This window comes from Notolabrus celidotus, chromosome 5, assembly GCF_009762535.1.
Source record: "Notolabrus celidotus isolate fNotCel1 chromosome 5, fNotCel1.pri, whole genome shotgun sequence".
Lineage (NCBI taxonomy): Eukaryota > Metazoa > Chordata > Actinopteri > Labriformes > Labridae > Notolabrus > Notolabrus celidotus.
Window position 1 is genome coordinate 31,469,920 of NC_048276.1, and position 25,454 is coordinate 31,495,373.

The window sequence follows — 25,454 nt, forward strand, 5'->3', positions numbered from 1 at the left end:
AGAAGCAGCGTCATAAACAGCTCAAAAGGTCACACCTGAGCAGGGATGATCTGGATCAATTAAGAAAAAATCTGATGAAGTTCAAAAGATATGTGGCAAGTGAAATGTTTGCAAAAGAGCATGCAACCATAGAGGCTACAGTCCTCGTTGCAGCGATCGCTGGTTTGACTCCCAGCCTCAACCCCCAGCCTCAACCCCCTCCTTCCTCCTCCACATAATCATTATCTCTCTTCAGCTGTCCTCAAAGTTAACCAGCATAAATCCACTGCATGTAAAAGCAACCAGGCTGTTTGAGCAGCATGCTTCTGATCTCAAAGAAATGACATGGACCTCACAGCGATGATCAGTCTCACTCCTGATGGCAGTGAAGTTGTCGGGTTGAATTCCCAGGACTCACAGGTGGGGATTTGATCGAGTTGCTGGGAAACTGAGAGGGTTCATGGGCCTCAGTAAATCTTGATAACGAACGTCAGCTGATGTTGAACTGTCAGACTTTGGAGAGCAGTCTGAGGAAACTTGTGATTACACGACTGATGGATCTAATAGATTTATCATTTTACACAATAATCGGATTTAACTCATAACTTGACCTTTTATTGCTTATAAATGTCCGGAAGAGAGAAATGAAAGAATATCATGAATTTCTAACCCCTCAGATATTTCAACTTGTGCGTGAAATTGTTAAAAATCCCAAAATATTCAGATCACTATAAACTGACAAATTAGACAATTTAAGTGATAAGGCATGAACAGTTTCCACTAGAGTCATTACAGTATTTATCCAGGCATTTATGAGTTTAAGCAGTGTAATGGTTTACTCAGAGTGATGCACGAGCTACAGCATGGCAGGCTGTAAACTATACAACCTTTTAAAATGACCCAAATCAGTGAAGAGCTCTTTTCTTAATGGGTGTTTATTTAAGAGCCGACTCTCACGCTTGATTACTTTTAAATATGCCGATGGTAAAAATAACCATTGTTTACCGTTAATTGTTAATCAACTAACAGCAACGTAAGGATAAGTAAAATATGACAAAGCATTATGATGAAGTGATGATGATGATAAATTATCTACAGTGTAAAATTATGATACCATTGAGTGGTGAATTCGTCACCTACACCACACATTAATATAACCGTACTCTATATCATTGATCTCAGCTCGTAGAAAACAGAAGCAGGAGTACAGATCAAAGTGGTGAAACATTGCAGACACAAAACACAGCTAACATCCTTCTTCCCTTCCTCATCCTCCAAATTAAACCATCTATCCAAACGATGCGCCATGATAACTCAGGTTTTACGGAAGACTTTATGCACACTCAGAGCTAGGTAAAGATTTAAGCTGTGACTTAGAAGAAGAAATCTAAATTAAACCTTCTAGAATTCTGACTTTTCAAGAAGAATTCGGACTTTCTTAGATTTCTGGCTCAAATTTCAAAATTCTATCTTAAATCTAGGATTCTAGGGCACAGATTTGACCTAATGGCTAAATCATTATTATTATAATTAACCCACAGTGCAGGGGCAAATAAAGACAACCTGGTTGATAGATTTCAATTCACCACTCTGTACACAGTTTAAAGTCTAGAGTTGCTATCTGCTTGTAACTCTGTAACTGTGCTGCAACCTATCTTGGCCGGGACTCTCTTAGAAAAGAGATTTTTAATCTCAATGAGCATTTCCTAGTTAAATAAAGGTTACAATAATAATAATAAGACGAAAATGCTCCATATGCATGTCCAAAGTGTTCTTCTATGTTGTGTGACGTGATGGGCTGATTACACATTGTCACCACCTACTGTTACAGCATACTTAAATGGTTATTTTCAACCACTTCTGCATTGTTGTGGGACAGAGAGAAGCTCATTAACACCTCTGATGTGGACAGGATATTTTTGAAAATGGAGAGAAATAAATCATCTGGATATGCGTAGACATCTTAAGGCTGATTTACACTTCTGTGTCGCCCCTACGCAGAAGGGGCTGACACGGACATGAGCACTACATACTTGTGCCTCGATGTGTACATGTCACGCAGCAATTCTCTGCCGAAACACTTGAGGGCAGGGTGGCCTCTCTGATAGCTGGTCGCCTGCTTGCGGCCCCGTTACGAACTCTGTTTACTTCTCTACAGAGATTCAGAGCGTGTTAGGTTAATCTACAGCTGATACATGTTACTGTTTATCATACAGACATGATTACAGGGAAGAATAGAGAGATGGAGATGAAATACACGGCCGATGTGCGGCCGACGAGCAGGGATCCAGGAAGTTCTGTAAATGCGGGAAATACAATGTCTCCGAGCCATCCAATCACAGGGCTTGCGGTCCACGTCGATTATACGGGTAGTTACATTTAGGAGGAGTTGCACGTCAGCTATGTATGTGGGACTCTGTGGAGATACAGGAGCTGTGCGGACATCCTGCGTAGGCTACGCCACCGATTTGACACAGAAGTATAAATCAGCCTTTAGAGTTCGGACTTTCTCTGTGAACAAGAAAGATCTTAAAAAAAAGTGGCCTTAATCCTTTCCCGTAGAGACATATGAGAACATGTTCAGTCACCACCTTCACAAAGGGAAAACACAAGCTGACTGATATCTTCAGGGACGTCTTTAACCTTCTGTCCTTCTACACGTTCACCTCTTCCTGTACATTCAACAGGGACTGACTCAGAGTTCAAATCTGAGCAGCACTCATCCCTGTTTGACATGAAGTGCGTCAAGTGTCTGCTCAAGACATTTAAGGACTCTATTTCTGCTGCACCTGACAGCACAGACCAAGTGTAATTAAAAAACAACACAACTGAGTGTTTCTTTTTGTTTTGTTTTCATAAGAAAATTCTGAGCCAAAATAACACAAAGCACACAGGTGCTTGTGAAATACTGAGAAACTCTTCCTGCTGCTTTCATGGTAAGAGCATTCACCAGAGGAAGACTGTTCATGTAGAGCAGCCAACAGGGAACATCAAACATTGAATCAGAATAAACTGTTGTTCTGTCAGATATTTTAAATTATAACAAAAGGTCATTATATGATATATATATAAGCTGCTCTGAAGGCAACTGTATGAGAGTCGACCATCAGAGGGTCAAATGTGCTGTAATGTTTCGTGAACTGGAGTCCTTTTAAGACTATTTGAGGAACTTTATGTTTTTGTTGATTTTGGGGCCCCCTCTGGACAAAGTGGTACCTCTTACATGTGCATGCATAGGCAGTGTTTCTTGAAAAAAAAAACTAATCCTGCTGTCTTGTAACAGTGAAACATATTACTCACCATGAATGATGGTAGTGTAGGAACTTTTAAGAAAAGCTGTTTCATCAGTGGACTATTAATCATCATGTCTGACACCCACCCCTTCACAGTGGTTACAGGCATTAAACATTACAGGATAGAAATCATCAATATCGTCCTTTCAGGTCTTGTTTGATTTTGAGGGTCATAAAGTTGCATCACTGTCAAATTTCTGCCGTAAATAAACTCCTCCAATGAACAGAAGTAGTTTTGGGCAGAGTTATAGCATTCAAGTCCAGGTTCAGACAGTCAGTGGTGTGGATTCAGAGCTCCTCCTCATAAATACTCAAGTAATGAGGACTTGGACTTGACTCTGATTCTTCTCTAGTGACACAAGTCTTGACTCTGATTTGAGGTTTGGTTACTGGACTACAACCCTTGCCCACCAGCAGCCAAACAGACAAAAACTAGAGCATAGTAAAGTCCTGAAAGCCACCTGAGTTGACCAGCTTTTCTTTTCCTGGTAGACAATGTTTCACAGACTTTAAGTCTAACCATCAATGTGAACAAAACATGAATGAACACATCCCAGCAAACTGAAAGTGACACTCAACATTTGGCAGAGTCCGTCCTCTGTTCTTACAGCTATGGACTCTTTAAAGTCACACCTGTTGCTCCTGCATCTAGTTGCTTTTCCAGTGCAAGTTTCCAACACAGGTTTTCAACATAACTTGCATTACGTTAAATAAAGCTCATGCAAGCTCAAAAACACTAACAAACACACATGGGAAATAGCTGCAAAACTCCACCCTCAAACTTTGACACCATTGAACATGTCTTTGCTCCAGTTAAAGGCCCATTCTTCATGACTTTCCTCCCTTAATGGTCTCAGATATACTGTGGAAGTTTGAGAATTTAAGAGACAACTTAAACCAACAATGAACCATCATAGAGAAGGAAATCTATCAGTGAAGACCTTTATTTAGTGTTTAAGACAGATGTAATTATACCATAGTTTATAGTTATTCATTAAACCATAATGGGCCTAAAGCAAATGTTAGGCCTCAGCGGTTTGATTTCCATGGAACAATAAAATTAGTTCACATTAATGTGAGTGCTTAAGAAAATTCAAGACCACAATCTGAACTATAGACAAAGTGTAGTTAAATCAAGACATTAAGTTGTGAGCTTTTATAAAGATCAAAAGAGAGAATCACTTTTATTGTGTAACCGTGCCATTTTTGGGGTCTAACCACAACCCAGAACTCTGACTTTCTGACTAGAACTGATGCAACTACACAAGGGTCCAAGAGATGCAACTGCAGCCTCAGTCTGCAGACTTATAAGATTGAAGGAGGTAAAAGGCTGAGGTTAAAATCTCAGTTTATACAGCAGAAATAAAAATGTTTACAACCTGGTGCAAAAAAACAACATTTTCGTATGAAAAGTTCATGGCCTCAACTGTACCTCTTTGAGTTTTGGTGTAGGCCCACTGATAGTTACGGTGAAACAGCATTTCCAAAGCTGGACGTCTCTCTTTCCACCATGAAGTTTATATCTCAATATGTTATGAGTTAAAGTTGGCTGGACAGAATTAAGAAATACATCTTTCATTCAAACATGTTGTTAAGCATATATAACAATGGTCCCAGTCCCTTCCACACACTGAGGTATAATTACGTGTTCATTATATAATAGTATCGGATCAATACTCACTGTTAGCTCATACTCAAAGCTAAAGTATTCACATCCCTAAACATGACATACAGAAGTAAGCATTACTTCTTTTAAATAAAACTTAGAAACTAGAAAAAACTGAACTAAATAGAAGCACCTCAATTATTGTAAACTTACACCTGACCTCATGCTTTGTTACCACCTCCAACGTTTGCATCTTTTGGTAGTAAAGCCGAGTCGAGTCAAGTTTGCATAAACAAATATGTCTGTTTTTATTGCTAAATCAAATAAAGCCTGGAGTCAGTCTGTCCAGTAGATAAGGTAACAATGGTGATAACAAAAGAACATCTTGTCTGTGCTGCAGAGAGGTCAGAGGTCAAAGCCCAACTGGTGCTGGGACATGCTGTGCCTTGCTCAGGGGCTCTTCAGCTGGGCAGATGGGTGCAAACACGGAGGCTGGCGTCTAGTCTATAGGCACAACATAAGCTGAAATGAGTAGATAAGCTCACAGTGAGGGATCATGGCACTCATCTTACTGTATGTCCGTCTGCAGATGGATTTAGGATTATGCTCACAACCTTTTGTCCTGTTGGAAAAACAATAACACATGGATCTGGTGATGTTTCAATTACTCACTACAAGATGTCTGTTCGTATGTAATTTCAATAACAGGGTGTTATCAAGCTCACACAGCAGACTATACCAGGGGTTGAAAGCTGTAACATTTGCTCTGCAGCATTTGCAGTTTGACATTTAGCTGACCTATAAACCTGGAATGACTTAACAAGATCTGAAGAGCCCATATAGGTATCAAAACAAAACTCCTATGAGCCACACTCTGCAGCAAATAAAAGCCATCTTTAACAGGAAGACTATAAAACAAAAAAAAACACTTGCAATAGAGAGCACAATGTACAAACAGAGCAGCTGTGCCTCAACATCCTGTTTCGCAAACGTCAGGACGATGCTGCAACATCAGCAAGGGAAACCCGATGTGTCGCTGCAGACACATTTCACATTTGCAACCCCTTCCGGACCCCTCACGCTTCACGTCCCATGTAGCCCAACCAAACCCCAAAGAAAAACCACGCAGTGCTGTTCACAAGTAGATCTGACCTCTTGAAATAATGCGCACAACGGTATTGATATATGTTCACGATTGTATGGGATTCCCTCTTTAATTCGGCTTACATAAATTGTGTTTTATTTCACTGAATATTAAACTAAACCGGGAAAAGTTGTCCTGTTTAACTAAACCTTACTGCGAAGCTTGTTAGCCATCACAACTGTCACTGACTCTTTAAAGTGAGCAACCTCAACAAGGAAGATGTAGATTAATCCCTAACAAAGACATTTCCAGGGATCATTTATAAGCCGAATTACTCAGTATTTTCTTAATTGTTATGTCTGGTCCTCAGGTGTGTTAAAGCACGTTTGCACATTCAAAGGTAAACCAGAAAATTTTAAATCTCGAAAGTTATGAATGCAGTTTGGTGCATCGATCCGTCAAACAGGGAGAATGGCGCGTAGTTTAGGTAACATCCTGTACGTATGGAAGTGCACCATCAAAAGATCTGATCCCCGGCCATAAGGAAGACCAACAGGAGCCTTACACCGGGTTTCCCCTTCACTAGTCCCAGTAGAGAGGAGCTGTCAACCCACCCTCTCCATCCTTACCTTCCCGAGCTTTCAGCAGCACCGTGTTGGCTACGATGTTCTCCAGCTCCATGTTGATACTGTCAGGGGGTTCAGTAGCAGCAGCAGCAGACGGAGTTCCCCCCCACCCCCGGCAGCTTCAATCACAGTTTATCCTCCTTTAAACACCGTCCACCACCTCCTCCCACCGCCCTGCGAGGAAGGAAAAATTCAATCCCCCGGTTCTCCTCTGGAACAGTCCTGTCCGGTATCAGTCCGCGCCCCTCCTCTCCTCTTTCTCCTCCTCTTTCTCCTCCTCCGCCCTCCATCTCTCCGCCCCTCTGTCAGAGAGGAAGAATACATATGAACTTTATGCTCAGTTATGAAATTGTCCATTAATAAGACTAATTTCACAGTCAGACCTCACACTCTGCTCACACTTTCCTGCCTCTTTTGAAGATAGCCTCTTCTCTTGCAACGTTTCTTTGTTAAAAGCTAGAGACAGAAAACATCTTATGAGTTTTGTCTTTATTTATTTAGATCTGAATCACTTCATCTTGGAGCACAAGACTCCACTGTAACCACCTTAAGCTGCTTAACCCTCCTATTATCATTGGGGTCAATTGGACCCAATTCAATGTTTAATATCTCTAAATCAATGACAAACATCATTTTTTTTTGGCTTCATATTTCATGACGTTTCCTAATTTAATGGGGACAATTGGGAAACATAAAATTAAAATGTTTATGTTCCAATTTCCTGTAAACAATAAAACCATAAGAAATATCAACATTTTACACACATTTGTTTTGGTTGTTTTGGATGATATTGAGGTCACTATAACCAAGGACACTTCAGCATGTGACTACAGGAGCTGGGCTTGAACTGCCAACCTTTAGATTGAGGTATAATATTTTCAGCCACCATGTCTCTAAAGACATTTAATGAGGAGTCCTGTGTCATACGTTTTGATAACATAGAAACAAGGCAGGGCCAACGAGAGCATGACAAACTCACAGCAGTTTGATGTTCTGTTTTACAAATAAAGTCCTTCTGAAGGCTTTAAATTGTATTTGTGGTTAAAATATGTCTTATTTAAAGGCTATTTAGATAGTCAACAAAGAAATATAAAGTAGCTGAAACATAAACCTGGGTAACAATCAGTTTCTGGAGGTTTAAATTGCTGGGGTCAAATTGATCCCAAGGACAAAAGATGTTAATAACATTATTATCAATTATTCCTGAGTAGTAGGCTAAACTGGCAGCTTGTATCTAAGCATTCGAACATAAAACCATTCATTTCACACGGTTTTATTTAATCATTAATTTATTTATTATCTATATTGTCACTTTTATTCTATTTGATTTATTTATGTACTTATTTATTTATTTAAGTATAGCTTCTTATTTTCTTTTAATGTTTTAATATTTTAGTGTTTTATTATCTTAGAAATGTATTTTATTTTGGTGAGTTTGATTACCTGTGTTGAGCATCAACATCTTATTTTACCTCCAGTGTTTCCTCATTAAGATATCATGAGAGCATTTCCTCAGTTCGTTCAGAAACTTCTTTTTTATTTTTTTCATTGTTATTTTTCTTTTTCTTTGTTTTTATTACTATTGTTGCATATATTGTGTTCTTAACCTTATGATTGTGGGGTGGGTTTGGGGTCGGGTTGGGCGTGGAATCTTTTTCTTAATTTATTCTATTTTAAGTTGTTTTTATGTACAGCACTTTGTGTTACAGTTTCATTGTATGAAAAGCGCTTTATAAATAAAGTCTGATTGACAAGAAAATTATCTTATAACCACAAGATAATAGTTTTGTGGGAACAAGTTGGCTATTCAAGTGTTTAGCTTTTAACACTGCTACATTCCCACAAGATACTACTTGGGCCTACACATTAATCATATCATGCAGACAAGATAATAACTTGTTCATACTAAACAAAATCTGAATCAATCGTTTAGGGGCTCTTTAGCATGACATTTGACGCTTTTCAGCTTGTCCTAGAACTTTTACCCAGAGATAGTTAAGATTTTTCAGATGTGAAACATGATTAATAATATGATAAAGCTTGTTTAGTAAGTTAGATTGAACTTAATCAATCTTCACAAAAGTATTTCATTTTTTAGACAGAGAAAACTTTGTTCGTTTTATTTTGGATTATTTAAATAGAAATATAAAATATATAAAATATATGTTGTAGCTTCACAACTTTCCCCTGAATTTCTTAAGTCCAAAAACACACATTTTTAGCTGAATGATACAGATGAATTATCTTTGCAGTTGTTATATGAGTGTTATTCTCCAGCTATAAATCCTGGTGATTAATTCTCCTGATCACATGTGAAATCAATCTGGGGAAAGGAGTCCAGCCCATGTCCCTTCTGTCTGCTGACATTGTGGCAAAATGTTGGTTTCTATCTCAGGCTGACCTTTATGTTTTGGAATTGAAGACACTTACAAGGCACAGATGTGAGAGCAGCCTGAGGAGCAACTAGGCCTACTTCAGAATATGCTTCACTGTAAGGCTGTTGCACTATAAGCAAACCAGTGTGCTGCTTTTAACCTTGTATTGACAACAGAGACTTTGTTGTGCCTTGAGTACTATAAATGCTCATGGTAGCATTAGCATATTTTGGTGCATTTTAATTATTTGAGATGCTTTTAAGATAAACGTCTACATTTTTATTATACACTTTTCTCCCAGAGTATGATGGGCTCATGAAATGGGTAAAATGTGGACTCAGAAATGCAAAATGCAAGTCTCCTTTAACAGACAACCCAATTAAGGCACATTGCAGGACTTGATTACAATGTTTTTTCAGTATTCTATGAAGCAGGCTACTTCTGACTTACTAACGGGTTGTGTCGAAAGCAAGTTTTTACTTGGTGTCATAATAATGATCAGGCAATATCTCTTCTGTTCTACTTTCAGAGTTATGAGATTGTTAGTAAACATCTGGCAGGTTTGAATGGGCTCTGATGTCTGTTTTGTGATGTTGTTATTACAAATATATGATATGTTAGGTAAATTGTTGTAGGTCTTATTATGAATCAGTACACAATAAATGAAATCCAGAAGTGATGCACTGTAACTCATCCACGAATCGATAGATAACTGACTCCACTCTCTGTGGCTCATCTCTCTCTGCACAGATCAATGAATGCACTGTGATGCATTAAGGCGCATTAAGAGAGACTTTGTCTGTTTTCCGTGTGCAGAATGACGACAGCAGCTCGTATCAGGTTGATAGTTATTGATCAGTGTTCAGTGATTGTTACTCCAGGAAGCTCACTTTGTGGACCAAACTTCAACTCTTCATCCGCCTGCAGAGTCTCTATCTGCCTAGTGATGAGGAGGGCAGAGTGACCTGAACTATACAGAGACAAAGAGACCTCTTACACAAACCAGGGGAGAAAATGCAGCCAAAGGTCATTATGAAAACTGGTTAACAGCCTCTTAAGGGACACCCTGACCTGGGCAGTTAAGAAAAAAGGTTTGAAATATTGTGGAAGACATTTAATAGAAACTAGATTCGTAGTAAGATCATTGAAATCACCAAAGATTATTCAGACACATGAAATGAGCAAACACAGGGTGGTCAGTATTACAAAAAGGATATTTCTGTCTGAGAGTTATGCAACTTTTATTTGGCTGGTGGCTTAAAAAGCCATACTATTTAAGAGTTATCTATTGATTTTATTACTCTTCAGCTTTACTTATAAATACATGACGCTGTTGAATACTTGATTCTGATTGGTCAAAGCCCCAGGGCCACATTGATTGATTCTCAACAGAAATGGAATACAAGGACATCTTTATCATACATGTCAAATCAAATCAATCCACAGAGAGAAGTCTGGCACATGTGATCTCTGCTTGTTGACTCTGTGGCAAGAATGTTAGTCTCCATTAGCATCCTAGATTTGTAAACATTGTGATAAAAATATTGAATCTCTTGCCATGGAAGCGTTACCGACGATGGAATAAGACATACTTTTTCTTCTCTGTATAAATAAATCTTTAACAAATCCATCAGTCACCTCTGAATCAATATTTTGTTTAACTTGTTTATGTGTTCGATTGGTAGCTGGGTTATATAAGCTTCACATTGGAGTCCTGCTCACCCTGTCGTCATTTTTATTTGTCGCTCACTTTATTATCCTTGCTTAATTTATATGTCAGTATTATTTAATGCCCAGTTCTAGCACAAACTGTTATGTGTTGTCATGTCTAAATGTACAATACTCTTGCTTGTTTTAATACCTTATTGCGTGTATAACAATGTTACTGCAAAATATTCTTGTTTATGAATAAGAATAAGAGTGCAGAACATCACATGAATACAGCCAAATAGTGCCATCAATAAAGATATAAGTGATATGTTATCATGCAGTGGCATTTTTTACATTCATTAGTTTATTTCTGATGTTGCAGTTAACAAAAACATAAGTAAAGCTGCAGATGAGGGGACAAAAGTACATGTAATAATAGGATACTGTCTGGAATGTAAAAAAATTATTATAATGATGGTAGATAAGTGCATGCATTCAAACATTTGTGTGTTAATCTCAACCAAGAGAGCAGGAATAATGAACAGATCCGGCTTGAGAGATTATCATATAATTTCAAGTAAAAAACAATAAATTACTTGTATTTGATACAGAGAGTGTACAAGTGGAGGAGAAGTTTGCTTACATCATTTTGCCCATACTGCACCTGTAGCAGTGATAATTATGGGCCTTTGTGGTCATTTTTTCAAACTAAGCAGACAGCATGAGTCTGGCCTGCAACTTGGGAGTGATATTTTTACAAGGCTGACCTCTACTGGATTGAGAGGAAGCTGCAGATGATTCAGTCACACGAGGAGGAGTCTCTCAGGCCTTCTCGTCAGACAACAGGCTTTGTTAAACCTGCTTTCTAGTATAGTGACATTTCATACTTCAAAGATTAAACAACAAAAAAAGTGCACGGTTGAAAAACAGCCTCAACATTTGGCTTACGTCAGCAAACAGTGTCACAATGCTGGACGTAATTACACAGCTGGGCTGCTCTTACAACATGTAGCTGGTGGTTAACAACAACCGCAACCCATTCAAGGCAAGTAGAGTGTCATTGTGTAGTTATATTTTCAACAATGAGGTATTTGAAGTGCTTGAAATAACGTGAATATTGCATAAAGAGGAGATACAAATTGAAGAATGTATTATTTCAAAAAGAAGTGTAATTAATTGTGAATGAAAATACTAACAGAGGGACAAAGGGAGTTTTACGCAGATCTCAAACTTTCTGAAAATTAGTTTCAGATGTCAAGACTGTGAAAGACATCTGGTGGGTTCAACAGTGGATCTGAATGTATTTTAGTTAAGAAATTATGAAAAATGTAAAACATAAATCACTGTATTCATCCAGTATGAGCTACCACATACAGCTGTTACAGATTAATTTACCGTGTATTTCTGTTCTTCAGTCACTGTGACTACTTTGTTCATTCAGAACTAGTTTTTTACCCAGTATTTAAATGTATTTTTTCCCGCTGTACTCAAATTTTTTATGCGTTGTTAATTTGACCCCTTTACCCACTCAGTATTACTCTTCAATCTGTGAATGTGAAAATGTATTTGCTGCTGGGCAGTTACTGACCTGACTTTTGTTTCTATAACACTGCTCTCTGGACTTTTAATTGCCCTCAGAGAATAAATAAAGTATTTTGAATTAAACTGAATTAAACACCCTGTGCTAAAGTTGACATTCTTTTTTTTGTGTTTCTTTCCAAACAGTTGTCAGCAATTCAGTAACCACACTATTACCATAACGTGCTAGATGGTCGACAAATAAAATATATTGTCTTCAATCATCAATCAATCAAGCTTTATTTATATAGCACCTTTCATACAAATCAAATGCAACCTAAAGTGCTTTACAGCGATTGAAAACAAGAAAGAAGCAGAAATGAAACAATAGCAAGACATATTAGGGGAAGATAATGTAATGATAATAATAAAAATAATAAGAATACAAATTAAAAATAAGAACAACATAAAATAAAATAAAATAAAATAGAGACTAATGCACACCAAAATAAAATATGTGTAATTTAAATAAGTTAAAGCATCAAAATTAAGAATAAAAATAGTTCAGATAAATAGATTTAAAAATGTAAGGATAAGAGTTGAAAAATAAAACTAAGGCTAAAAATATCAACAAAACTGAGTAGATAAATAAAAATGTAATAAATGAAAGAATAAATACATAAAAATAGAATAAGATGAGAGTTAAAATTACTAAAATAATAAAGCAACATTTAAATCAAAATTATAGTAAAAGGTAGGTAATAAAATTGTTAAACCCTACATAAAAGCCAGACTGAATAAATATGTTTTTAGTTTACGTTTAAAAGTCTCAATATCTCTGTCTTAACTATGTTACCATCAAATGTACTAACATCTTTTATCCTTGGGGTCAATTTGACACCAGCAATTTAAACCTCCAGAAACTGATTGTTACCCAGGTTTATGTGTCAGGTACTTTATGTTTCTTTGTTGACTATATAAATAGCCTTTAAATAAGATATATTTTAAGCATAAACACAATTTAAATCATTTAGAAGGACTTTATTTGTAAAACAGAAGATCAAACTGCTGAAAGTTTGTCATGCTCTCGTCGGCCCTGCCTTGTTTCCATGTTATCAAAACGTATGACACAGGACACATCACTAGAATGTCTTTAGGGACATGGTGGCTGAAAATATTATATCCCAATCTAAAGGTTGGCGGTTCAATCCCAGCTCCTGCAGTCACATGCAAAAGTGTCCTCCTTGGTTATAGTGACCTCAATATCATCCAAAACAACCAAAACAAATGTGTGTAAAATTTTGATATTTCTTGTGTTATATACATCTAAAACAGTCTGGCGTCAAATTGACATTTTAATTTGATGTTTTCCTAGTTGTCCCAGTTAAATTAGGAAAATTCAAGAAATATGAAGCCAAAAAAATTATGTTAGTCATTGATTTAGAGATGTTAAACATTGAATGGGGTCCAGTTGACCCCAAGGATCTTGCAAGTGGAAATGTGATTTTTCGTTTGAAAATTAAGCAAATTTTATGACCTGGTTTCAAAATTTGTGCCATTTTTTTTTCTCAATTGTATTTGTGTAGGTAAAAAGTCTCAAATAAATAAACCTACATGGTTTACATGAGAGGGGAGAACACTATACAGCAGGTTCAAGTCTTATTTTGAAGTATTTTTACTTCTTCGCCATTAGTTTGACGTTTGTTTGCGTAGAAACGTAAAGGTCAAAGGTAAAGGAGGCGTGGTTTGTCGTCACGTGACCGGAACAAAACAAAGTCTGTCCTTTTGCAGCACGTTGCCTTCTCCTCTCCGCTAGCAGACCTCCTCCTCTGAGCCGTGAATCCACATAAAGAAACACTTAAAAATGCCGAAAACAAAGCAGTCAAAAAGGAGGCAAAAGTTTGACTATAACCTGGACCGAAAGAAGCTAAAGAAGAAGTTCATAAAGAAATGCAACCCGAGGATAGAGAAGTAAGTCAGCATGTTAGCTGATGTAAGCTAGCTAACGCAGGGCATGTTTGGCACCATGTGAGAGTTGGTTTGATGTTGGTTTACTGGGATTCAGTTTATTTCTTTGTTTGTATGTTGGTCTAATCTATCCTCCTCTTCCTCAGTCGACAGATCAGAAATGCTTGGGATGATAAGAAATCCACGGCCAGCAACCTGCAGGAGATGGGTCTGTCTTTTGACCCCAACCGCAGTCAGCCCATAAAGAAACAGAAAGTGAGTCGTTCATTATAAAACTATTAAAGGATCAGTCTGTCAGTGAATTCAGAGATAGGTCTATTGTAAAGGTAGGTTCACTAAAATATAACATAAACAAGGGCGTTATATTCCACAGATATGTTAACAACAGGCTATTTTAATGTGTGATCCAAGCTACCAAAACCTCCATGAACCTCCTAAAATATCTAAATAACACTTTTACTTTCCCCCTTTTCTATAACAACACAACAGTTGATAAAATACCTCAGAAGTGGTTCATCAAATCAAACCTTACCTTACCAAACACACCTATGCATAAGACTCTCTGCCTGTACACTGGACTGCCTATAGATGGTTTTGTACTGAAAAATACACTGTAATTCATATTTATAATATATAGGGGTGTAACGATTCTTTTTAAGAACAATTCGATTTGTATCATGATTCGTGGTTGACGATATTGGTTAATTTAGAACAATACTATCCAAAACGATTCAGTGACTTGAAATCGATTCATTTTTTTTTTTTTAGCCAAAAATTCAACCAGTGTGACATTAAAATACATACTGGACAGTCCTAGATTCCTGTAGTTTCTTGTCAGGGAATCAGGTATAAATGAATCAATAATTAATTGATTGCGAGGCCGGGAACGCTGCAAGAGGTGCCTGGACGGTTAGCGTCGTGTGAAATCCCATGGCGCCTTAGTAGGTGGTTGGATAGATTTGTGGTGTTGCCGTGGTTCTTTTCTTGACCTTTACATTTCCTACAAACAACAAGCAACTTATTTAGAACTTCTCCGTCTTTGCAAAAGCCAAAGTGTTTCCTCACACTGGACAGCAATGGTGGCTTGATCATTTCTCGCTCACTGGCTTCTCCTCTGCCATCCGCCATGCTATGTTTAGTTTTCTGCTGGCGCGTGGTGATGATGTCACAGACAGGCAGCCTGAATTGAGTAACGTTTCACGTCTTTATCATTCAAAGTGCAAAAAAACCACATCCATATAAAGTCTGCCGTGCTTAAATCCAATGTGTTGTTTCCTAGTATCAGTACAATCGATTTATTGCCTTTAAAACGATGTTAGATCGATATGTCGTCCGGAAGGCCGACTTGCCGAGCACAGATCGATTTAGTCGGACCATAGGAATATAAACCGATACATCGATGTAGTGGATGAATCATTACACCCCTAATAATATATTGAACTGTTTATTTTAATTTTTCACAGCTTGACACACAATTTCTACATTACTTACCAACTATAAAACGAAAAAAGAAGTAAATAAAAAGACAAAATAAATAAATACACACACACACATATATATATATATACACACACACACACACACACACATATACATATACACATACACATATACATACAAAAAATGTATTTAATAATAATACAAATAATGATAATAATAACAAAACTGTAAATATAAAAATAAAACAACCTAATGACAGGCATTTTCGGCAGAGGTCGGGGCCAACGGTACAACTGCGCTCCATGCCGAGCTCGGCTACGTCTTACGGATTATATATATATATATATATATATATATATATATATATATATATATATATATATATATATATATATATATATATATGTTTTAATGAAAGTACATGGACAGCTTGACAGCATCCAAACTGACATTATCTGTGTATTTTGTCAATCGGCCTCATGAGTGCATGCAATGGCGAATACTTATTATTTCTATAATCCATCAATTGGCTCAATTAATCAGTTCACTGATTATACAGGCTCTCTAATAGATGAATGGTGTCTAGTGGCTTTCACTGAGCAATTTAAAGAGCAAATGTGGTTTAAAAAGCATTTTAATCTCTAATAATAATATCTATCTCTGTAGTAGGGAAATAAGGATATATGTAAGACGGTAAAGAATTGATGCAAATAAGGGTGGATTAAAATCGATTCAACATAATTTGTATGAGGTTTTAATTTATAAACAGTGGAAGGCGCTATCTGCATTATACTCCACTTGCTCAACATCATAAGTCTCTTGCGCTGCTCTCACATCACTCGCTGAGTGGAGGTGTTTTAAGTTTAAAGCATGTTTCAGAATCAGCTGACTGCACACAGCGGAGATGCTCAGCTGGAGGCTGCAGCTGAGTGACAGGTCTCCACGAGCGCTTTTTTTCTCTGCCGCTGGACTGATTCTGACCTGGTTGCGCTCCCGGCTGACACCTTACTATGTTAAAATGCTTATTTTTCTCCATAAGAAGGAGAAAACTGGACACTGTGACTCTAAAATCTGATTCTGTTCAGTTGTCCTGTTGCAGTAAATCCACATGTTGTAGTCTGATTCTTCACTCTATGACCATGCGTCCATGGAGGTTATTTATAAGCCTGCTCCTCACGTTTATATTCAGCGTGTTTAAAATTTTGAACACCTCAATATGATGTGCAGCTGTTTAATACCATCAGTAATATATATTGTGGCGTGAAGGAAAATTTGATTTAGGGGGAAAAAACGCATTTGGCAGTATTTTTGACATGGAAAACATTTACATTTGTTTAATGATTACATGATAATTGATCATTCACATTTACAAAGATCGATCAAGTAGAATACTTGAAATATACATCTCTAATTTAAAGAGATTTTTTTAAATATTTAATACTTTATAATTATATTAATTTGGGAAACCTTCACTTTCCATTTCTCTGTAATTATGAAATTTTCCAACAAGGTATTTTTGTATGGTGATTTTAGTTGCGTTAAAGTGTGCAGTGGTTTTATTGGAGTTACAACTCAGCTTAAAAATGAAAAAGGATTAATTTGTTTACAATGACATATAAGAGAAAAAATATATATTGCAACTGTCCATATCTGAGAATTGAAATAAAATAATAGTTATTTAAATTTGAGTTTAATCCAGTTTTCTTGAAAATCGTTAGCAAATCTTGAGTGAATCGTATCGTGAACCAAAAATCGGGATTCTAATCGAATTGTGGGTTGGGTGTATCGTTACATCCCTAAACTGTGGGGATCCTTCTGTAACGTTGTCAGACACTTAGAATGACACTAGAACACAAAGTGCACATAGTGATCATCCAGCGAGCAGATTAGTAGCTGTCTTCTGGAGCAAACTTTGTGGAGCATTTTTAAAACATGTTATTCATTTCAACCAAAATGATTTGAAGCAATAGGGTGCAGATTTTAGAAATGAATGAGCCTTTCCCTTAAATTCTAAGTACTATAGTACACTGCTCAAAAAATAAAGGGAACTCTTAAACCATTGGAGGTCTGGATTCAGAATCATACTCAAAATCAAAGTGGAAAATCCGATCACAGGCTGATCCAACTTCCATGGAAATTCCACGTGGCCTCCACGTGCCTGTATACACTCCCTACAATGTCAGGGCATCAATCAACTCCTGGACAGTCTGTGGTGCAACGTGGCGTCGCTGGATGGTATGAGACATGATGTCCAGAGGTGCTCTATTGGATTCAGGTCTGGGGAACGGGCAGGCCAGTCCATAAAATCAATGCCTTCATCATGCAGGAACTGCTGACACACTCCAGCCACATGAGGTTGGGCATTGTCATGCATCAGAAGGAACCCAGGAACCACTGCACCAGCATATGGTATTACAATGGGTCTGAGGATCTCATCTCGGTACCCAATGGCAGTCAGGGTACCTCTTGCTAGCACATGGAGGTCTGTGCGGCCATCCAAGATTATGCCTCTCCAAACCATCACTGACCCACCACCAAACCGGTCATGCTGGAGGATGTTGCAGGCAGCAGAACGTTCTTCACGGCGTCTCCAGACTCTGTCACGTCTGTCACATGTGCTCAGTGTGAACCTGCTCTCATCCATGAAGAGTACAAGGTGTTCTTTGGCAAATGCCAATTAGCATGCACAGTGTTAGGCTGTGAGCACAGGCCCCACTTGTGGACGTCTGACCCTCATACCACCCTCATGGAGTCTGTTTCTCACAGTTTGAGCAGAAACATGCACATTAGTGGCCTGCTGGAGGTCATTTTGTAGGGCTCTGGCAGTGCTCCTCCTGTTCCTTGCACAAACGATCAGATAGCTGTCCTGCTGCTGGGTTGTTGTCCTCCTACGGCCCCCTCCATGTCTCCTGGTGTACTGGCCTGTCTCCTGGTATCCCCTTCATGCTCTTGACACTGTGCTGGGAGACACAGCAAACCTTCTTGCCACAGCTTGCATTGATGTGCAACCCTGGATGAGCTGCGCTGCCTGAGCAACTTCTGTGGGTTGCAGACACCGCCGCATGCTACCTCTACTGGTGAGGGCACTGGTAAAATGCAAAAGTGACCAAAAATCAGGCAGAAAGGATGAGGACAGGGAAATGGTCTGTGACCTCCACCTGCAGAACCATTCCTTTATAGGGGTTGTCTTGCTAATTGCCTCTCATTTCCACCTGTTGTCTGTTCCATTTGTACAACAGCAGTTGAAATTGATTCACAACCAGTGTTGTTCCCTAATTGGACAGGTTGATATCCCAAAAGTGTGATTGATTTGGAGTTACATTGTAATTTTTAAGTGTTCCCTTTTATTTTTTTGAGCAGTGTATATGTATTAAACATTAAACAGTGAAGAAATGTTAGTCAGGTTCCTGTCCTGTAGTTAGCACGTTGTGACAGAAGGGGGCAGCAGAGTGTTGCTTCTGCTTACAGTGAAACCAAATAAAATCTCCTCTTACACTTTTATTTCAAATGAATGTGAAAATAACTTCCTTGAAAATACTGCTCCCTTTTATTTTGAAGTTAACTGTATAATTGAGTGTTCTCCTAGCACCCCTGACGTCTTCAGTAACAGTCTCCCTCTGTGGTCAGTCACAGTTGATCTTGTCCTTCAGTTTAAGACAAAGTTTTAATTTTATTTAGTTATGTCATGAAGAAGACTGTAGATGATTAATTTCTCTCTTCTCTGGGCTCAATGTGAAGGACTCAGTGTTCCCCCAGAGTTTAAGAACAGATGTGAAAAAGCCAGATTTCAAATCTGTCATGAAACATTAGATAAGAAGACGGATGATCTGTGGAGAGAGCAATGTGTTTATCAGCTTCAGTCCAAATCGATTTACCCGGAATCCGTCTCACTGGCTCATTAATTCCATTGCAATTCTCACCGTGTGTTTCTTTCCACTGTTTCAGCTCCTCGGTAACAACAAAGAGACTCGAGCTCCCGCCGCCATCGTGACTAAACCCTACGTCCTAAACCGTAAGTACTTCTCTTCATTCAAAGTTCTGCCCACATGGTTTTATTCTGCAGCTAATCCGACCTGATGCTGTCACACTGAACACCTTCTCAGTGTACAGCGTCCCTCACATGCTTCACTCATTCGATTTGCACGTTTTTGTCCAAAAGCTGAACCAGCAGCCACTTACTTCCCTTCATAGGATTCCTCTCCTCACTTATCTCTGATCTCAGATTAAGGCTTGAGTGAATGATATCAATTGAAGCAATAAAAGCCTCAGTGTACTGTTCCCCTTCTAGCAGAAACATGCCTGAAGAGCTTAAATGTTCCAGGATACTTTGTATGCCACAGCCTCGGCCTGTGATTTCAGCCCAAAGGGACTAAGTTGAATGGAAGCAGACCTTTGCTGTTACAGCATCTTTTATTGTTGTGCACAGAAGCTGAGAGCTGCCAGCAGTCAGCAGCAGCTGCTCCAGATCTCAGCTCTGAATTCCTCCAGCAATATCACACTGTGTGTTAACACTGTGTAGATATTTAATTTTGCAGGAAGACTTAGATAGTTTGCATATTTGTATTCGCTTGTATGTGCAACAGAAAAAGAATGAAATGATGAAGACAGATTTAAACGTATTGAAAGTCTTACCTGGTGTTTGTGTTTCTGATCAGTGCTGGAGGAGGAGGCAGGTCTCCAAGAGAAAGACACCAAGACGTTATCCTCCGACCTGGTCGAGTACGTTCAGCATATGATCAAAGAACACAACGAAGACTTCAAGGTAAGAGCGGGATTCATTTTTATTAATATGTGTAGATCTGTCCACTGTCGTCCCTTATTACCGAATCTCTTACTGATCTTCCGACGAGGAATCACTAGGACTATTCTTCAAAAACTATGTACATAAATCACTTTAAATTAGGGATGCACCGAAATGAAAATTCTTGGCCGAAACTGAAAACCGAAAATAAGGAAACCAAGGCCGAAAACCGAAACACTGAAATAAATGGGGGACAGTTTTAACATTTCACTCCTTGGATTTGAGATTAAGCCATGCATTTTCTGTTTGTGTTGCACAGGCATTTTCTAGGCTCTTTATCCTCAAATGTGACTTTGAAAAAACCTCTTTTGTAAGTCCTTAAAGAATTAAGTTTTGAAGATGTATGCCACTCGGTCATGTTTTTTTTTTTTTTTTAGTCAAAGGGAATATAACAACTTATACTTAATACTTTAATGAAAGTATGTTGTGAAGACAGAAAGGGTAAATGTTATTTATTTGTAAATGCACTGGCCACCCCTGCCTATGCGAGAGCCTGAGTTGGGCCACCCCGGTCAGAAAGCTCTGGACACGCCCCTGCCCCTAGACCGCTCTGTTCTCCTGCACTGTGCACTTCTCCGTTTCCAAGCGGGTTCTCCGCATCCATCGCAGCCTGGATCATTTCTCGTGCGCGCTGCTTTATTCCCACATCCAAGTAATGATCTTTATAACGCGGATCAAGTCCAGTCGCGATGAAGTGCAGAGGATTCAAATAGATCTCAGTGAAACGTGTGCTGACAGACTCTAAGTGTACTTTTCATTGTTTTCACTCTGTGGTCCGTCTCAACCTCTTTGCTTAGAAGACGCTTTAGTGCTGCAATTAAAGGAAGAAGGTCTGCTACAGATGCATCAGAGGGGCTGATCCCTTTAGTTAGCTACTCAAAGGGGGCAAGAAGAGAGGGAATGTTCTCTATTAAGACCCACTGGTGTGAAGTGAATGTCGCGGGGAACTCGGGATCTGCGCTGCAGGACTCGCCTTTGCACAAAAAAATCCAGACGTGGTTTCGGCCAAAAAATTTCGGTGCATCCCAACATTAAATCAATAAAATAATCTTTTAATCAATGTTTTTCTTTTTCCCATAACAACCTGCTAACCATACATTATCCCTTACTTAAATGTGTGCCTGTAGGGACGCACAGAAATATTGGCGTTCCATTGCGTTCAACAATGTGCAGTTCCTATGCTGTGTAGCTGTGTAGCTCTATGTAATACACCAAAAGTTATGGTACGTTATTCAGACGTTTAAACCGGCATGTCTGATTGATAATATAATGTAGCAACAAATCCAAACTTTATAACTCTGCATTCTGCTAAAAGTTGAATGAACAGGGCGCCGTTGGCCTAACAGTCTACGTGCGGCCCCATATATATAGAGAGGCTAGAGGCCCTCGTCACATAGGTCGTAGGTTTGGTTCCAGCCTCGATCATTTGCTGCATTTCCTCCCTCAATCTCTACTCCCCACTTTTCCCGTCTCTCTTCAGCTGTCCATTAAAGGTGGAAATGCCTCCCAAAATAAAGTTGTCTGAACAAAGAAAAGTAAAATGAAAAAGATCTGTATTTATTCAATATTTGCTAAAAGAGCCGCATCTATACCACGGTAGGTGAAGGTACTCATGGGAAATGTAGTCTTCCTCCCAGAAAAACACTACTTACTTTTTAATAATTAATGTGTACACTTTAAAAATAATGCACGTCTTGTCTGTGTCTCCCACCAAAAGTAGTCACACACATTTGTACATTATTTGCACATATCAGCAGTCTGCAAAAATGAACAACAAAATATCCTGTCGTCAAAGTCCAGCATCATCACTCAGATAAAGTCAGTCCTGAGCGTCTGGAATTCAGTTTGACATGAGCATTAAGATTAGATATTCACTGTAAGTTTCTCTGACGGTGCATTCAAGGACGCCCTGACGTCCTGAGGTTTGGGGCTGGCTGCCAAGGTCTAAAGTTTTTCTTTGTGTGGAGGAAACCTCATTTGCCACTTGACTGTTTTTATCTTATGTGCACTCTGTGATAAGAAAAAGCTTCCTCTATTTGGATTCCTTGAAAAGTTTCCAGCTGCTTTTCATTCCTCCTCAGTGGCTGATTTCGGTTTTTCTTATAAGTGAAAATTGAAAAGCCTCGCGTTGCAAACTCTTGACGCTCAATTAGTACGTTTTGAAATGTTTGTGATTTCTCAGAGCTGCGAGCCAACAAGTTTAAATTCATTTTATCCGAAAAGAGCCTCACTCAGAAGAAGTAATTATTTGTGACGGAGTCATCTTTTCGAGCACTGCCAGGTTGCAGTCAGTCAATAACAGATAATGTGCATGTGTGTTTTCAATACATAAACCTGCAGTAGAAAATATTCCAACCTTGACTTGATTGTGAAAAGCTGAGTCAGACTGCAGCAGTAAATTAAATCACCACTGACTGCTGACCAATCACATGCCTAGAATAGAAGAACAGAAACAGAAACAGACATTCTGTCTGATGGTATTTATCATGTGAATTCTTCATTCTGTTTATTCAGTGCTTCTTACAGAATGATGCTGCACCTGAGGCTATTTGAAAAATTGAAATGCATAATTCTGTTTTATCCATATTTCAATTTTGTTATGTCGTCTATCTACTAATTCCATCTATAGATTACTTAATGTATTAGTTGTGCTTTGTTCTCCAGCTTTAATTTGCACATTTGTTTTCAGTTCAGTTACGCACACGCCTGCTGCAATAACAGCTTTCTCCTCTTTACACAACCAGCTGCACCTCCTGCAACGCCTCCTACCATTTCTCATTTCAGTGCATATTAGAGATGGGCATTTCAGGCAAAAATACTATTCCATAATCATTGGCTTCTATTCTGTGATTATTCCAATAATCACTCTCACACACACACACACACACACACACACACACACACACACACACACACACACACACACATACACATACACACATCCCATTAACAGCCTGCTAGTAGCGGGCACTGACAGTGTCTGTCTCGATCATTATGTCAATGTTTCTGTGACGTGGTGTGGGTGTTGCTCTTGTGGTGGTTTCGACATTACTTTCCCTCACTCTCACACTGCTTGCGTGTGTGTGTCTGTCTGTCTGTGTCTGTGTACGCATCAGGGCGGAACTCTGCCGTGCACGATACATAGAGCGCATGGCAGAACATGCGACCTTGTAGAGACAGAAACGCCATCCCGTCATGTACATAAGATAAATAACATAAGGCTATTTAGTCTGTTAAATAAAAGAACAAGGTATAGACCTGATCTATGAGAGAGGGAACCTTAAATCACTTCTGCTTTGATCTGGCCCTAAACAGAAAATACAATTAATTTGACTTCCAGGGCGGGGGCGGGTGCATCCCCAATATAATGGGAGGGGAAACACTGTCCAGTATTAGGCTGAAGTCTTACACAGCATTCAGTATACAAGACTACAAGTAATGCATATCCGTGCTGTAAAAACACATCACCCAGGCTAAAGCTGCACACAGCTACAGGACCACGGAACAACTCTGCAACCAAAGAGGACACTCGCTCACATACACATACGTGAACAAATTAACCCAGCCAACCAATCATTCCCAAGAGACCCCCAAAAATTTTGCAGTTGAGGCTTTCAGGGGGTCTCTTGTGTCAATTAAGGGGTCTCAGACCCCCCTCGACCCCCGGTAATTTGCACACAGTGGTCAAAAGCAACATTAATTATCTCGTTTAACCAAACTGACAGTCATGTTCTCTCTCCTTCATGCAGGCCATGGCCAGAGACGAGAAGAATTACTACCAGGACACCCCCAAACAAATCAAGAGGAAAATAAACGAGTACAAACGCTGCCACCAGCAGCACTACGAGGCTTTCATGAGCTCACTTGCTCCTCCTCAGCAGATGGACCAATAAAGAGCCTGACAGACTGGTTACAGACTTCTATCTGTCTGTGTGTCAGGAGGAGAACGACCTCACCCTTAAGAGACTGTCTGACTGTGACAGCAAATACACATCACCTGCTCTCAAAGTAAGCACCAGTGACAGGAAGAAGAGACGTCTGTGTCTTGTTATGGATCCTTTATGTGGTTTTTGGACGTTTCCTCGCCCGTCAAGGTTTCAAGTTTTTTTTATTTTTCCAGTTCATCCTGATTCACCGCCCGCTCTGTGGGCTCACGTTACAAATGTCAAATGTAAAAGAAAGATGTATTTTTAATTGTATCATAAAAATAACTTCAAACTCATTCAGCTGCTGTGTTTTTCTTTCTCAAGGATGAATGGAAACTCCATGATTAGGCAACTGCTACACTTCGTCTGAACTCTCCAATTTATGCGGTTTTTTTATTTTAACTAGTGACAAAGTGTGCTTTGTTTTTAGACTATGGAAGATAAATAAAGTGCAGTAACACACACTTCAGACCCAACAGCATTGAGCATAGTAATTGCAGTCTGCATTGGAGTCCTTTCTGCTAATATAACTCATTAGCCAGTTCAGTAAGTTAAAAGCCTCAAGGTGAAGTGTGGTTGTACACTACCAGTCAAAAATTTGGACACACCTTCTCATTCAATGGTTTTTATTTATTTTAATTATTTTCAACATTGTAGATTAATACTGAAGACATCAAAACTATGAAATAATCTGGTTTTGCCATAATCTGGATTACAACAGTAGTCAAATAGGGCTATCCATTGTGTATTAACCCTACCTCTGAACAACACAACTGATGGTCTCAAACACATTAAGAAGGCAAGTCATTCTACAAATGAACTCTTGACAAGGCTCATGTTCATTAGAAACCATTCCAGGAGACCACTTCATGAAGCAGACTGAGAGAATACCAAGAGTGTGCAAAGCTGTCATGAAGGAAAAAGGGGGCTACTTTACAGAATCTAAAATCTAAAACAGATTCTGCTTTGTTTAACATTTTTTTTGTTCATTAAATAATTCCATATATGTTCTTTCATAGTTTTGATAGCTTCAGTATTAATCTACAGTGTTTACAATCATTAAAATAAATACAAAACCTTGAATGAAAGGTGTTTCCAAACTTTGGACTGGTTGTGAATGTCAATCAAAGAATCAAAACACATCAAACAGCATATGTCACAGTATCTAGTGAAGGTACTCCTTAGGTC

At 38.7% G+C, this 25,454-nt stretch overlaps 2 protein-coding genes across 2 annotated transcripts in view; one reads left to right on the top strand and one right to left on the bottom strand.

The window, feature by feature from the left end:
* grk6 (G protein-coupled receptor kinase 6) overlaps positions 1 to 6,833 on the bottom strand; it is a 49,020-nt gene extending 42,187 nt beyond the window's left edge. The window contains exon 1 of the mRNA XM_034684398.1: positions 6,592 to 6,833. Within this exon, the coding sequence (XP_034540289.1) occupies positions 6,592 to 6,643 (52 nt within the window). The 5' untranslated portion in view covers positions 6,644 to 6,833. The remainder of the gene's footprint in view (positions 1 to 6,591) is intronic.
* A 7,038-nt stretch (positions 6,834 to 13,871) lies between these two features.
* Positions 13,872 to 24,562, top strand: nop16 (NOP16 nucleolar protein homolog (yeast)). The gene is made up of 5 exons (XM_034684414.1): positions 13,872 to 14,102; positions 14,246 to 14,354; positions 19,485 to 19,551; positions 20,195 to 20,301; positions 24,090 to 24,562. Exons 1-5 carry the CDS (start codon positions 13,996 to 13,998, stop codon positions 24,231 to 24,233), a joined length of 534 nt encoding a protein of 177 aa, XP_034540305.1. The 5' UTR covers positions 13,872 to 13,995; the 3' UTR covers positions 24,234 to 24,562.
* The last annotated feature ends 892 nt before the right edge of the window (positions 24,563 to 25,454 follow it).